This window comes from Microcebus murinus, chromosome 29, assembly GCF_040939455.1.
Source record: "Microcebus murinus isolate Inina chromosome 29, M.murinus_Inina_mat1.0, whole genome shotgun sequence".
In the NCBI taxonomy this organism is placed as follows: Eukaryota; Metazoa; Chordata; class Mammalia; order Primates; family Cheirogaleidae; genus Microcebus; species Microcebus murinus.
The window spans coordinates 16353213-16370185 of record NC_134132.1 but is presented as its reverse complement, the minus strand read 5'-3'; the positions used below and the strand labels follow the sequence as shown (position 1 = coordinate 16370185).

Here is a 16973-nt window from a genome sequence, read left to right as displayed (position 1 = left end):
CCAGTGTTGTATACCGTGTTTCCCCGAAAATAAGCCCTAGTAGGATGTCTAAGCAGGTGCGCAATAGAAGCCCTACTTGGAAAATCAGCCCTAGTGGTGGGCGTGGCCATGAAAATCAGCCCGGGTGGTGGGCGTGGCTATGAAAATCAGCCCCAGTGGTGGGCATGGTTATGAAAATCAGCCCTAGTGATGGGTGTGGCTATGAAAATCAGCCCTAGTGATGGGCGTGGCTATGAAAATCAGCCCTAGTGGTGGGCGTGGCTGCGCAGCACATCTGCACAACCCATGCGTGTCGTCGCGGGAAAGAACACGAGCAGCCCTTCTCATCCGCCCCGTGAGAGCTCTAGTGCTCCACAGGAGAGATCGGGGCCGGTGGCTCTAAAGGAAACAGAGTCGCAAGACATTCAGGATGGGATTCGGGGTCTGGAGAGTGAGGATGATGTTCCAGAAGAAGACGACTTCACTCTGTTTGAATCAATGCAGATGGTTGTACCGCACTTAAAAAAAAATTAACACATCCCCTGAAAATCAGCCCTAGGGTGTCTTCTGGAGGAAAAATAAATAGAAGACCCTGTCTTATTTTCGGGGAAACACGGTATTTTCAAAACTTCTCAACTCCTTATCTTTTTTCAGTCCGATTTTCATGGAGTTCACATATACATTGATGCTTTCAATGGTTGTCAAATGATTGTCCTAATTTTATTCATTTAATTTATTATTTTTTTAAAATTTCTTTTCTTTTCTTTTCTTTTTTTTTTTACACCTTAAAATGATGCAACACGCTGGGAGATTGTCCTAATTTTAATGTGTTGCCTTTCTCTAAGTATAAAGTGATGAGAAGCTGTGGAATAAACAAGTAATACTTATTGGTTAAAGAGGATTTTTGGTCACCTAGGAATGATACAAGAGAGATTCCTAAAAATCTGAGGAAGGGAAGGAGTTCTCTTAGATCTGCAGAACTCAACTTGAAATTTATGCCCGTGAGCATAATAAATGCATCCACATTACCCTATATGCTATTTTTTTTCATAACAGTGATATCACTCAGAAAAAGAGTTTACATGTGAGCCAGTTCTGACTCAACAATATTTTAGGAAATAATTAAAATCCATTTAAAACATGTGTTTGCACAGGAGGAAGAAGAACCTCTGCCTTCTAAGAAATGGCCAACCGTGGACGCTTCCTATTACGGCGGTCGGGGAGTTGGAGGAATTAAAAGAATGGAGGTTGGTATCTTAAAAAAAAAAAAAACATAGAAGCTGCTAATCTGCAATATGCATTTCTAGTGCTATTCCATCATGGAAACTGTCCTTTGCACAATGCAATATTATAATCCCATCCATTTTTTACTTAACACTGGGTCTTTTCTGGATACATTTTTTTTCCCCCTGTGGGATCATGCTAGCCATTTGAAAACCGTTCAAGAGCTGGTTTCGTTAGTCAAAGGATTGCATTGATAATGCATGATTGCATTTCGTCCTTCGGATTATGAAGGGCGAAACAAAACAAAAGGGCTTTTCTCATTAGTTTGGAAAGACATTACCTCACAGAGCATCTACTTGGAAGAAACCAGGCATTTAACAGTTTGGAAAATGCCCTTCTTTGAAAATATCTAATAGTTACGTACTATTTGAGGAGGAAAATGTCAATAACATGAACACGACCATATCACAGATATGGAGGAAACACATTTCTTTCTTTCTTTCTTTCTTTCTTTCTTTCTTTCTTTCTTTCTTTCTTTCTTTCTTTCTTTCTTTCTTTCTTTCTTTCTTTCTTTCTTTCTTTCTTTCTTTCTTTCTTTCTTTCTTTCTTTCTTTCTTTCTTTCTTCTTTCTTTCTTTCTTTCTTTCTTTCTTTCTTTCTTTCTTTCTTTCTTTCTTTCTTTCTTTCTTTCTTTCTTTCTTTCTTTCTTTCTTTCTTTCTTTCTTTCTTTCTTTCTTTCTTTCTTTCTTTCTTTCTTTCTTTCTTTCTTTCTTTCTTTCTTTCTTTCTTTCTTTCTTTCTTTCTTTCTTTCTTTCTTTCTTTCTTTCTTTCTTTCTTTCTTTCTTTCTTTCTTTCTTTCTTTCTTTCTTTCTTTCTGTCACTCTGTCGCCCAGGCTAGAGTGAGTGCCATGGCATCAGCCTCGCTCACAGCAACCTCAGACTCCTGGGCTCAAGCGATCCTCCTGCCTCAGCCTCCCTCCAAAGTAGCTGGGACTACAGGCATGAGCCACCATGCCCGGCTAATTTTTTCTCTATATATTTTTAGTTGGCCAATTAATTTCTTTCTATTTATAGTAGAGACGGGGGTCTCGCTCTTGCTCAGGCTGGTTTCAAGCTCCTGACCTTGAGCCATCCTCCCGCCTCAGCCTCCCAGAGCGCTGGGATGACAGGCGTGAGTCACCTCGCCCGGCCACATTTATTTCTTTATTTCAGCGCTTTTAGTTACCATTTATGAACTTACCGTAATGAATCTTACGTATCATCTACAGAACGCATTGAACTTTCAGACTGCCTCCAAGTGTGGATCAAAATTGAAAATTAATATTACCCTCTCAAAAAATCAAATGAGGTTTTTTTTTTTCTTTTAATGACCATGAACTATTTTTTTTCCAAAGTGATGGGTTTATTAATAATAAGCAAATCATTGCCAGCCCCGAGCTCTTAACAAGATAGACAGGCCAACATCCCATTCCGAGAAGCAATTCAAAGAGTTTTCTCCTTAACACATTGACTTTGTTATTAAACCCACTTCCTGGCTTTTCCTCCTTATTAATGGCCTTTCTTCGGTTTTGCCTCTTGATAAGAAGGTGTTTTTCCATCATTGCACCTTTCAGACTGTCCTAACTGTGTTGTCCCGTTACTGCTAGCAAAAACCAGCGAGCCAATTAACAACTCCACGGTTGTTGTTGCGATTTTTCTCTTTTTATACATTTCCATAAAGTGCAGGTTCCCCAAGAGGGGTTTCCCCTTTTGAGAATAAATTTCCATATTCTCCAAAAGAAAACCAGACACGCTTAAACGTGGTTGTCACCACCAAAGTGTTCATGGTGATTCGCACTTTCTTGACCACATTGGGTCTTTAAAAAAATGCACGTTTTTTTTTTGTTGTTGTTGTTTTGTTTTTTTCCCTAGGAGCTTGCCACTTTATTGCTGAAATATCCTCTGAGGCAGGTACCTTATTGCCAATAAGCCGTGGTAAAAGGCAGGTGCTAGTAGTTATTAAGCTTGTCTTTGGAGACGATGGTGCATATGGTTTTTTTTTTTTTTTTTTTTGCATGGAGGTAATTGAGAACCTCACGCAATACAAGAAAACATGGCTAGCTAGTTCTTGTTGTTTGACACAAAAAGGAAGTTTATTTTCCTTCTCTCGCCTTTGTTGTGTCATTCTAGGCTTGGAAGGGTAGGGAAAGATTGGATTGGATGTTCCTATGTGTATAAAAATACAATTGCAAATAAAATTTTTACATGCAAATATTCAAATAGGATCTGTCACAACTTATCTTTATATTTAGCCTCGTTCCAAAATGTGTGTGTAGAAAAATGTATGTAAGTGGGGGAAAAAAAAAAAGTTTGAAAGGATATACCAAAAAAAAAAAAAAAAATGTGAGTAGGTTTCTTTGGCTGGAGAATTTTCAATGTGCGCTATTATATTTCCCAACTTTTTTCTATTCAGAATTTATTTGACAATAAGAATGTGCTGCTTTGTATTCAGAACAATACATTGGATTTCATTTTGAAATCCACACAGGTACAATACCACACGATGAGATATATTTTAGTATGGGAGCCTTAATTGACTAAATAATGTTCTTGCTGCAAAAACTAGGAGTACTGTCTCATTTTTGTTAGCCTGGTATTCTAGTGTTCCAAAGATCGGGGATCTTTTTTTAAAGAAAAGAATATGCATGAACCCCTGAATGGGTCCTAAGGAACGTTTATTGGTTTATTGGCTCAAGAGAGCCAAGAGTTCATGCACATCCCTAAGCAACACATAATTCAAGTTTCAGGAGTTATTGAGTGTTCCTATAAAATCATATTGTCCACCCATCCTTTTCAGTAGAAAAAAAATTTGTGAGAATTCAGCCAAAATTTTAATAAATCTGGGTCCACTTTAGCTTTGGATAATTCGGCTACCTTGTAGCCAAACAAGATGGAAATGGTAATGAGAAAAGGAAAAAGTGGCAAAGCAAATGTGAGCATTACACAGGAGAAACCAATACAGGTTGTGTGAGCCTTTTCTTCCAAAATGATTGTGACCAGAAGTGCTTTAGATTTTGAATTTTTTTGTTTTTTGTTTTTTAGATTTTTGAATATTTGCATATACAAAATGAGATATCTTGGGGATGGGAACATAAAGTTCAAGTTTAAACACAAAATTTATTTCTGTTGTATGCGTACCTTATACACATACCCTGAAGGCAATTCATGCAATATTGTTAATGATTTTGTGCATGATGCAAAGTTTTAACCGCAACTTATAACATGAGGTCGAGTGTGGAATTTTCCACCGGTGGCATCCTGTCCGCGCTCAAAAGTTGTCAGATTTTGGAGCATTCTGGATTTAAAATTTTTAGAACATAGAGATTTCAAATCTGCATGTAAAAATACACAATCAAAATTGAACTGGGAATTAAGCATCATTAAACTTTCTGAAACATGAACTGATTTAAACTTGGAGAGGGAAAACGGAAAACACAATCTGGTTTAAAAGCATTCCTACTCAAACCTGGAAAGCACTTCTCTTTTAAAAAGTACGTTAGACTATGGAAAGTAAAAGGAATTCTAGAAATTATGACCACATATGAATTACAGAACAAATCTTCGTAACTAAGGTTATTTTAAGCCAGTGTAGGGGATTTTACCTAGAATTTCTTTTTTCTTGCTCCTCTTTTAAATTAAATATTTAAACATGACGGTCATGGGAATTTGCAGAAAGCTGGAACTGAGCTGATGTTATTAACAGCTGTTAGCACAACTGATCCGCGATACCTAATGACTTCAGATGTGGGTTTCTGCCAATTCAGCGTGAAACTGTTTTTGTTTCTTTTTCTCAATTCTGAAATTGCTCCTCTATGATCTAACCTTCCAGTCATCCCAATATGCTCTGGAAATTATGGAGTTTTATTGTTTATAATAAAAGCCAAGTGGCGTTGGAAGAATTTAGCGATCAAGCTTGCACTTACTTTTTTTTTTTTTTTTCATAATAAAAAAGCTAGATTATATTATTTCTGCAGAGGCTCCTTTTAGCGATTGATTCTTGTCACTCTTTTTGTCCTTTATAACTATGGCAATACGGCCAAACTGAAACAGTAAAATGTATGCACAGATACGTACCATATGTATGTAAATCTATATGTAATTATATATCTACATATATAAATATGTAAATGTACATTTACATATTAAATATGTAATATATTTATAAATATAACTAATATATTTACATATTAAAATATGTAAATATATATTTACATTGATTGTTTTTAAGAGTTTTTGGAACACTCTACAAAGAATTATCTAGTTTTAGACTTTGACATTAAGGAAGAATTGTTTATCATGATGGTGAAATAAGTCCTTCATGTAATAACACTAATGAAATTTATTTAATGACTCTCCCTTTAGACCTCAGCCACTACCTATCACAGGTACAGTTTTTGGATAGTTGAGTCCCTAGATGAATGACATATTGGGGTCAGGATTCTAGTTTAACCAGCTTCATATTCTTTATCTGAGAATGGTAAAAAAAAAAAAAATGAGAATGATTATCATTAGTTCCATGTCATCATCTGTAAAGGACAGGTTAGGGAGGTGTATATGTTGAAATCTTATCATTTCTTGAGTGGATCTAAATTTTATCTAAACTTATATTTCTTCTTTTTTTTTTTTTTTTTTTGAGACAGAGTCTTGCTGTGTTGCCCAGGCTAGAGTGAGTGCCGTGGCGTCAGCCTAGCTCACAGCAACCTCCAACTCCTGGGCTCAAGCGATCCTCCTGCCTCAGCCTCCTCCCGAGTAGCTGGGGCTACAGGCATGTGCCACCATGCCCGGCTCATTTTTTCTATATATATATTAGTTGGCCAATTAATTTCTTTCTATTTTATAGTAGAGACGAGGTCTCGATCTTGCTCAGGCTGGTCTCGAACTCCTGACCTTGAGCTATCCGCCCGCCTCGGCCTCCCAGAGTGCTGGGATTACAGGTGTGAGCCACCGCGCCCGGCTAAACTTATATTTCTACCCTGAATTACTTCTCTAAATGATCACATTAATATGTTTACTTAACTGTGTATCTCTCTCTTTTCCTTCCCCCTTACAGGGGGAAGAAAGAGACCGTATAATTGCCAGGATAGGTGTCCTGATTTCACAGATTTTTGATTCAATTTAGTTATGCCTAAAGATTTTACAAGTGTTAGTTTGTCTAGGTGAAGACACTGTGTGATTCGAAAGAGAAGGTCATTTCTCTGGAAAGAGCGCCAACTCTCCGGCTCTGAAGGTTTAATGGTGTTTAAAACAATGTTAACAACCTCATAAAGAACATTCTAATACCATTGATCACACTGAAAGATACTGCTACATTTTAATGACTCAACAGGGTCCAATTGAAATTGAAAGCTCATTCTAAAATTGTAGTAAAGAAAGGGTAAAAACATCTAAGTAAGCCTTATCAAAAAGCTATGAATAGTTCTATGAACAGTAATCACTTCTATCCCTACCCACTAATTCAGGTCATTAAAATGCTTTGAAAGGTCCTTTTTTTTTTTTTCCTTTGGAAAAATGACTTAACTGTGGTGTGTGCCATAGTGCGCCCTAGGTAGGTCTTCATATTTATTTTTAGAGCTTCACTAGTCTGATCTTTGTTGTCGCTGGTAATGTCTTTGGTTTCCAAAGGACTTCCCACCACTCCTTGTTGGACAAAATCCTTCTCTGGGGGCCACCCCCTCTTCAAATGCCCCCTTTCACTCAAATCTGGCCCTTAATTCCTGTTCATTGACAAATAAAGAAAACACTAATTGGATCCTGTGTTTTTTTTTTTCCAATGCCAAGAGTTTTCAGAGAAGGAAATTCCCTAGAATTTGTGCAATTCCCAGGATTTTTCTTTTGAAAACAGAGTCTTTTTCAGATTCATCTTTCCCATTGGAAAATTCATATGTTAAATAACCCTACTCAGATGGGCACTGGAACTAAAAAGACTGAAAGCCACTTTTACAAAGTGCAACTTTATAAAAGTAAAGGAAACTCACGTAAAATTATTTTGCTTTCAAGGTATGTTTCAATCGTACCTTTTTTTTTTTTTTTACCTTAATCCAACTTGGTGGAAAGTTTGGAAGGAGCAGCTCCTTTGTGTATGACACATTTATAGAATCCAAAGCAATTTGAAACTTATTAATCCATTTCAGATCACCTGTGTTCCAATCTCTGCCCTGCCATTTACTAGCTATTCGGTTTTTGGAGACATCACTTAACCTCTTTAGCACCTCATCTGGAAAGAAAAAATATATATATAGTGTTTATCTCTTTGCATTTTTGTATGGGTTAAATGCAGGCTGAGACCCCTCAGCAATGACCTGATAAATGCTAATGTTCATATATTTCTTCCAGTGTCATCATATGGGAGACATACACATATGTGTATGTGTTTAGCTAGCAGAGGATCATGCCTAATCAGAAAATAGAGTCATGCACTGTCATGCAATTCACGTGTCAGCCACTAACTGACTCCTTATTTGGGACCAGGGAGAAATGACTGCTTCAAATGTAATTGACTCCAGATTTTTACAAAGAGTCTTTTTTTTTTTCTAGGATCTTAATATTAAATAAGTAGTGGTGAGAAACCTTTATTAAACCTCAAAAGAGGAGTTAGTATACCTGCCCATCTTCTTTTTCACTTTGAGATGGTCAACCAAAGGCTGATGGTAAACCATGGGCTGAGTAAGAGCTTGTTCCTCTAGAACAGCGGCCCCCAACCTTTTTGGCACCAGGGACCAGTTTCATGGAAGACGATTTTTCCATGGACGGGAGGAGGGGTTGGGGGTGAGGACGGTTTGGGGATGATTCAAGTGCACCACGTTTACTGTGCAGTCAGACCTCTCTGCTAATGATAATCCGTGTTTGCAGCCACTCCCCGGCGCTAGCAACACCACCTCAGCTCCACCTCCGATCATCGGGCATTGGATTTTCACGTGGGGCACAACCTATGTCCCGGGCAAGCCCAGTTTACAGTAGGGTTCCTGCTCCTGTGAGAATCTAATGTCCCCTGACCTGACAGGAGGTAGAGCTTTGCTCACTCACTACCTGCTGCTGTGCAGCCCGGGGCCTAAGGGGCCACGGCCCGTTGCCTGGGGCGTGGGGACGGCAGCTCTAGAGCACTTCCTGTCTGACATAGAGCACTCCCTGTCTGATCTAGAGCACTTTCTGTCTGACACAGAGCACTTCCTGTCTGACACATAGAGCACTTCCTGTCTGACATAGAGCATTTTCTGTCTGACATAGAGCACTTTCTGTCTGACACATGGAGCACTTCCTGTCTGACACACAGAGCACTCCCTGTCTGACACATAGAGCACTCCCTGTCTGACATAGAGGACTCCCTGTCTGACACATAGAGCACTTCCTGTCTGACACATAGAGCACTTCCTGTCTGACACATGGAGCACTCCCTGTCTGACATAGAGGACTCCCTGTCTGACACATAGAGCACTTCCTGTCTGATCTAGAGCACTTTCTGTCTGACACAGAGCACTCCCTGTCTGATAGAGCACTTCCTGTCTGACACATGGAGCACTTCCTGTCTGACAAAGAGCACTCCCTGTCTGACACACAGAGCACTCCCTGTCTGATCTAGAGCACTTTCTGTCTGACACAGAGCACTCCCTGTCTGACATAGAGCACTCCCTGTCTGACACACGGAGCACTCCCTGTCTGATATAGACCACTTCCTGTCTCTGTCTGATATAGAGCACTCCCTGTCTGACACATTGAGCACTTCCTATCTGACATAGAGCACTTCCTGTCTGATCTAGAACACTTTCTGTCTGACACAGAGCACTTAGTGTCTGACAAGGAGCACTTCCTGTCTGACACAGAGCACTCCCTGTCTGACATAGAGCACTTCCTATCTGACATAGAGCACTTTCTGTCTGACATAGAGCACTTCCTGTCTGACATAGAGCACTTCCTGCCTGACACAGAGCATCTTCTGTCTGACATAGAGCACTTCCTGTCTGACATAGAGCACCTTCTGTCCGACATGGAGCAATTCCTGCCCAACAGAGTACTCCCTGTCTGACATAGAGCACTTCCTATCTGACATAGAGCACTTTCTGTCTGACATAGAGCACTTCCTGTCTGACATAGAGCACTTCCTGTCTGACACAGAGCACCTTCTGTCCGACATGGAGCAATTCCTATCCAACAGAGTACTCCCTGTCTGACATAGAGTACTCCCTGTCTGACACAGAGCATCTTCTGTCTGACATAGAGCACTTCCTGTCTGACATAGAACACTTCCTGTCTGACACAGAGCACCTTCTGTCCGACATGGAGCAATTCCTATCCAACAGAGTACTCCCTGTCTGACATAGAGTACTCCCTGTCTGACACAGAGCATCTTCTGTCTGACATAGAGCACTTCCTGTCTGACATAGAGCACTTCCTGTCTGACACAGAGCATCTTCTGTCCGACATGGAGCAATTCCTATCCAACAGAGTACTCCCTGTCTGACATAGAGTACTCCCTGTCTGACACAGAGCATCTTCTGTCTGACATAGAGCACTTCCTGTCTGACATAGAGCACTTCCTGTCTGACACAGAGCATCTTCTGTCCGACATGGAGCAATTCCTATCCAACAGAGTACTCCCTGTCTGACACAGAGCATCTTCTGTCTGACATAGAGCACTTCCTGTTTGACACAGAGCACTTCCTGTTTGACACAGAGCACCTTCTGTCCGACATGGAGCAATTCCTATCCAACAGAGTACTCCCTGTTTGACACAGAGCACTTCCTGTCTGACATAGAGCACTTCCTGTCTGACACAGAGCACCTTCTGTCCGACATGGAGCAATTCCTATCCAACAGAGTACTCCTTGTCTGACACAGAGCATCTTCTGTCTGACATAGAGCACTTCCTGTCTGACATAGAGCACCTTCTGTCCGACATGGAGCAATTCCTGCCCAACAGAGCACTCCCTGTCTGACATAGAGCACTTCCTATCTGACATAGAGCACTTCCTGTCTGACATAGAGCACTTCCTGTCCACACTCCCTTTCCGACATGGAGCACTTTGTATGTGACACGGAGCACTTCCTGTCTGACACAGAGCACTTCCTGTCTGTCTGACATCCATGTTCTCCATTTGTTTCCAAGGTCCGCTGGGGTGACAAAGGGTCGACTGAGGAGGGCGCGAGGCTGGAGAAAGCCAAGAACGCTGTGGTGAAGATTCCGGAAGAAGCGGAGGAGCCCCCCAGGCCCAGACCTCCACGACCCAGGCCCACACACCAGCCTCCGCAGACGAAGTGGTACGCGCCCATCAAGGTGCGTCCACATTTGGTGTCCTTCGACTTATGCCTCCTACAGGAACTCTGGGTTTTTTAGTCCCCCCTTCCTGTCAACTACCGTGTTTCCTCGAAAATGAGACAGGGTCTTCTATTTATCTTTCCTCAAGAAGATACCCTAGGGCATATTTTCAGGGGATGTGTTTTTTTTTTTTAAGTACGGTACGACCATCTACATTGATTCAAACAGAGTGAAGTCGTCTTCTTCTGGAACATCATCCTCACTCTCCAGACCCCGAATCCCATCCTGAATGTCTTGCGACTCTGTTTCCTTTAGAGCCACCGGCCCTGATCTCTCCTGTGGAGCACTAGAGCTCTCACGGGGCGGATGAGAAGGGCTGCTCGTGTTCTTTCCCGCTCCGCGACGACACGCATGGGTTGTGCAGATGCGCTGCGCAGCCAGGCCCGTCACTAGGACTGATTTTCATAGCCACGCCCACCACTAGGGCTGATTTTCATAGCCACGCCCCTCACTAGGGCTGATTTTCATAGCCACGCCCATCACTAGGGCTGATTTTCATAGCCATGCCCATCACTAGGGCTGATTTTCATAGCCACGCCCATCACCAGGGCTGATTTTCATAGCCACGCCCATCACTAGGGCTGATTTTCATAGCCACGCCCACCACTAGGGCTGATTTTCTGGGTAGGGCTTCTATAGCGCACATGCTCAGACATCCTGCTGGGGCTTGTTTCATGGGTGGATCTTATTTTCGGGGAAACACGGTATTTATTTAAAAGAGGACCAGAGCTGATCGAATAGCAGATATTTATCCTGGGCTCTGACGACTCAACACTTTCTTTGCAGTAAGAACCTCTGGATTTTTGTTATTTATTTACTTAGACCAGGGGTCCTCAAACTTTGTAAACAGGGGGGCCAGCTCACCGTCCCTCAGACCGTTGGAGAGTGCGCACTGCGGGCCCGGGACCGGTCGGCTGCTAAGCAGGACAGGCAGCGGCGGCAAACACACCAGGTGGGGCCGGATACATGTGCTAGGCAGGCCGCATGTGGCCCACAGGGCCGTAGTTTGAGGACGCCTGATTTAGACGATAGAGGATAAGCATTTAGCTCCCTGGTTTTTATCTCTCTTCATTTTTCCAGTCAATAGAGGCTGAGCTCGTTCCCTGGGAACTTAACAATCCTGTTTTCCTTCAGGGTCGCCTGGATGCTCTCTGGGCTCTGCTTCAGCGACAGTACGACCGGGTTTCCTTGATGCGACCCCAAGAAGGAGATGAGGTTTGTAGATGGGGGTAGTCTTGGGCAAGCGCCGACCGCTTGGGTCACTATTATGAAGGTAGGGAGATAATCATAAAAAATAAGGTCAGGCCGGGCGCGGTGGCTCACGCCTGTCATCCCAGCACTCTGGGAGGCTGGGGCGGGAGGATCGCTCAAGGTCAGGAGTTCGAAACCAGCCCGAGCAAGAGCGAGACCCCGTCTCTACTATAAACAGAAAGAAATTAATTGGTCGACTAATATATATAGAAAAAATTAGCCGGGCATGGTGGCGCATGCCTGTAGTCCCAGCTACTCGGGAGGAGGCTGAGGCAGGAGGATCGCTTGAGCCCAGGAGTCTGAGGTTGCTGTGAGCGAGGCCGATGCCACAGCACTCACTCTAGCCTGGGCGACAGAGCGAGACTCTGTCTCAAAAAAAAAAGAAAAGATAAGCCCTTATTACGCTTGAGGAAGGAAACAGTGTTGTCTGGTGCAAATTCGCATTGCATAGAGTGACTGATACATAACCATCTATTGTCAGACTGTATCTTCGAGCTACGGTTTCATGCAAGTCCCTTTAGAAGGAATTCATAAAAATCGTGGTCATTGGAAAACATTACTTTAATAAGCACACTCCTTGCTTCTGCCTTTGGCTTTGAAGACAGCGTGTTCTGAGGTTTTATCTGGAGGGAATTGGCAGACCGGGAATTAGTAAATTCCCGGGAAATCTTACTCCTGCATTGCCAATTTCTTATACCACTTTATACATTTTTATGTGCTAACTTTCAGTTGGCTTCTTTTGGATGAATGAAGCCTTCAGTTGCCCTATTCCTACCCTCATAAGCATAACAAATATATCTTTATTGACAAAGGCAACCATGTGACTCTCAGATAATTGTGCCGAAAAGAATCTTCAATAATCACAGGGCACTTAATCATAGTAAATATTTTGGTGGATTTATTTTATTTTATATTTTTTTAAGACAGGGTCTCACTCTGCTACCTGGGCTAGAATAGTGCAATGGTGCTATCATGGCTCACTGCAGCCTCAAACTTAAGGGGCTCAACTCAAGCAATCCTCCCGCTTCAGCCTCCTGAATAGCTACAGGCAGGTGCCACTACACCCGGCCAATTAAAAAAAAATTTTTTTATATAGAGACAGGGTCTTGCTTGTATTGTTTAGGCAGTTCTCAAACTACTGGCCTCAAGGGATTCTCCTGCTTGTCTTCCAAACGTGCTAGGATTACAGGCATGAGCCACCACACCTGGCCCCTTTGGTGGATTTTTTTTTTATTGAAAAGTCTCTATAATAATTGAAATGTAAATGTTATTTCCCAAGCAAGTAATTGTCAAGAAATAAATGAGAATGCTTTCTCATATCGGAATCTCAAAAACAGCAATAATGGCTCTCTTTCTGGAAAAAAAAAAAAAAAGGCAAGGTAAGGCAAAACAAACTTGATGCCACTTGAGAGACAATAAACCACAACAGTTTTCAGGTTGTGCCTGATGGCTCCAAATAAACGCCACCTCCTCCTGGCCAGCGGTGTGTTAGGAAAACAGTCTTGTCATTTATTTACAAACTATTTACTGCAGATTCTTCCCCTCGAGAGAGTTTAGTTTAATACACACATCAGCACACGCAAAACCAAACCCGGAGTCTCGCGCGTTCGCTCTCCAAGTCCCTTCACGGCGAGTTTCAAGCCAAATGTTCTCCTTTTGTGGCTCCGGGGGCTGCGCCAGGCTGGTTGGGGGAAGAGAGGAGCTGAGGTCTTTGATCCGGTAACTGAAGTTCAGGCACAAAGTACCATTGCGACCGGGAAGTCTCTGCTCTGTCCTCGGCTCCTGCCCGGGTGGCCGGTCCCGGGAGCACGCAGCCCGGACACTGCTGTGATGGCTCAGCGCGGCTGGCGCGCAGGTGAGGCGGTGCGCCCAGGTTAGGATGAATGCCCAGGTGAGGCCTGCGCCCAGGTTAGGATGTGCGCACAGGTGAGGCGGTGCGCCCAGGTTAGGATGAATGCCCAGGTGAGGCCTGCGCCCAGGTGAGGCCTGCGCGCAGGTCAGGCGGTGCGCCCAGGTTAGGATGAATGCCCAGGTGAGGCCTGCGCCCAGGTGAGGCCTTGCACGCAGGTGAGGCGGTGCGCCCAGGTGAGGTGGTGCACCCAGGTTAGGATGTTCCCCCAAGTGAGGCCATGCACGCAGGTGAGGCGGTGCGCCCAGTTGAGGCCGTGCATCCAGGATAGGATGTGCGCCCAGGTGAGGCCATGTGCGCAGGTGAGGCGGTGCGTCCATGTTAGGATGAATGCCCAGGTGAGGCGGTGCACCCAGGCAAGGCCGTGCGCCCATGTTAGGATGTGCACCCAGGCGAGGCCTTGCACTCAGGTCAGGCCGGGCGCCCAGGTGAGGCGGTGCGCACAGGTGAGGCCATGCGCCCAGGCGAGGCCATGCGCCCAAGTTAGGATGTGCGCCCAGGTGAGGCCGTGCGCCCAGGTTAGGATGTGCGCGCAGGCGGGGCCGTGCGCCCAGGTTAGGAGGTGCGCCCAGGTTAGGAGGTGCGCCCAGGCGAGGCCGTGCGCCCAGGTTAGGATGTGCGCCCAGGTTAGGATGTGCGCCCAGGTGAGGCCGTGCGCCCAGGTTAGGATGTGCGCCCAGGTTAGGACGTGCGCCCAAGTTAGGATGTGCGCCCAGGTGAGGCCGTGCGCCCAGGTTAGGATGTGCGCGCAGGCGGGGCCGTGCGCCCAGGTTAGGATGTGCGCCCAGGTTAGGATGTACGCCCAGGTTAGGATGTGCGCCCAGGTTAGGATGTGCGCCCAGGTGAGGCCGTGCGCCCAGGTTAGGATGTGCGCCCAGGTTAGGACGTGCGCCCAAGTTAGGATGTGCGCCCAGGTGAGGCCGTGCGCCCAGGTTAGGATGTGCGCGCAGGCGGGGCCGTGCGCCCAGGTTAGGATGTGCGCCCAGGTTAGGATGTGCACCCAGGTTAGGATGTGCGCCCAGGTTAGGATGTGCGCCCAGGTGAGGCCGTGCGCCCAGGTTAGGATGTGCGCCCAGGTTAGGACGTGCGCCCAGGTTAGGAGGTGCGCCCAGGTTAGGATGTACGTCCAGGTTAGGAGGTGCGCGCAGGCAGGGCCGTGCGCCCAGGCGAGGCGGCGCGTGCAGGTGCAGGCGCAACCCGGCAGGCCACCGCCGACATCTGCTCGCCTTGGCCGGCCGTCGGCGGAGGTGGCTGCGAGCGAGCCAGCGAGCGCGCGCAGAGCCGGTTTGGTCTCGCTGGCCGCCTGGAGGCCTGAAACACCAAAGGCGGGGCCGGGCGGGCACAGCTGCGCTCCCAAACTCGCCTTAGGCGCAAACGGGAGATCTGATGCAGGCTGACTCCGCGGCAGCGGGGGGACAGCGGGGAGAGCCACTTCAGAGACGGCCCGGCGCTGCGACATCTGCCGCCCAGCTTCCCGGCAGTGGCGGGGGACAGCAGGTACGGGTCCAAGTCCCCGCGTAAACAACCCCCACCCGCCCTTTGAAGGCCCTCGCCACGCGCGCCGGGGAGTCCGCGGCAGGAGTTTGTTTGGTTTTCAAAGCGGGTGTTTTGTTTTTCCCCAATAACAAGGTAATTTATAAATGATGCATTGCCATGCGTGCTCCTTTTTTTTTTTTTTTGCTTTGAAAAGAGAGAGAGAGAGTGAGGGAAGCGCAGAGGCAGAGAAAGAAGAAAGGCCCAGCACTCGTGTTGGAGTCAGTCCACAAACCAATTAAATCTCCCAGGAGCTTCTTGGCTGCAACCGAGGTTACCTTAACCTTCACTTGCGCGCAGGCCCTACCTACCCGGCAGCACGCACACAGAAATCTGCACGCTGCAGTTTAAGAATCCTGGTAGCACCGTTGAAGCACAGCTCATATTTGTTCGTTTTTTTAAACTTATACCATTAGGGTCTCTTACGACACGGAGGTGGAATCGAATTAGATTTTCTTTTCTTTTTTTTTTTTTTTGCAGATGGATATAATGTTTATATAAATATGATATATAAATTATATAATTTATATAAATTAAATATAAATATAATTTAGCAAAACATAACTGCAAACTGAATTGCATTTTGTTCGTTTTTAAACTTATACGATAGGGCTTCTTATGACATGGAGGTGGAATCGAATTCGATTTTCTTTTCTTTTTTTTTTGCGGATGGATATAATGTTTATATAAATATGATATATAAATTATATAATTTATATAAATTAAATATAAATATAATATAGCAAAACATAATTGCAAACTGAATTGCATTTTGTTCGTTTTTAAACTTATACGATAGGGTTTCTTATGACATGGAGGTGGAATCGAAATAGATATTTTTTTTTTGCAGACGGATGTAATTTTTTTAGCAAAACATAATTGCAAACCGAATTGCATTTTGCTTGTTTTTAAACTTATAGGGTTTCTTACGACACGGAGGTGGAATCGAAATAGATCTTTTTTTTTTGCAGACGGATATAATTTTTTAGCAAAACATAACTGCAAACTGAATTGCATTTTGTTTGCTTTTAAACTTATATGATAGGGTTTCTTATGACATGGAGGTGGAATCGAAATAGATTTTTTTTGCAGACGTATATAATGTTTTAGCAAAACATAATTGCAAACTGAATTGCATTTTGTTTGTTTTTAAACTTATATGGTAGGGTTTCTTACTACATGGAGGTGGAATTGAAATAGATTTTTTTTTTTTTTTTGCAGACGGATGTAATTTTTTAGTAAAACATAATTGCAAAGTCAATTTATATTGACTTTGTTTCCTGTTCATAAAGCCTTCCTACTTATAGCTGTATATTAAAAATAACACATTAAGTCCAAAATAAGCAAGCCTTTTCGTTTTGGGGGGTGGAGTGTTTTCCTCCTCTGCTAGCTACATCTAGGCAGGAAAAACAAAATGCAAGAATTGGTTTCCACTGTGAATGTTGCAAAAACTCCTGATTGTGTACACGTATATAGGACATGATAGAATTGGTTAATATATTTATTAGCTGGGCAGGGAAGAGCACCGGGGTGTGGTAAGATGATGAAGAGTCTATGGTCTTGTAAATAAATTATTGTCATTTGTAAAATTTAGGCTCCCTAATTAGGTGAAATAGCTGCATGATTGGGGCTCACCATAGGTGTCCTTTGTTTTTTTTTTTTTCTTTTTCTTTTTTTTTTTTTTTGAGACAGAGTCTCACTTCTGTTGCCCAGGCTAGAGTGAGTGCCG

At 44.0% G+C, this 16973-nt stretch overlaps 1 protein-coding gene across 1 annotated transcript in view; it reads left to right on the top strand.

Annotated features, from left to right (window-relative positions):
- ANTXR2 (ANTXR cell adhesion molecule 2) overlaps positions 1-16973 on the top strand; it is a 136213-nt gene that overhangs the window by 65930 nt on the left and 53310 nt on the right. Inside the window, exons 14-16 of the mRNA XM_075998700.1 lie at positions 1134-1226; positions 10342-10509; positions 11686-11766. Of these exons, the coding sequence (XP_075854815.1) occupies positions 1134-1226; positions 10342-10509; positions 11686-11766 (342 nt within the window). The remainder of the gene's footprint in view (positions 1-1133; positions 1227-10341; positions 10510-11685; positions 11767-16973) is intronic.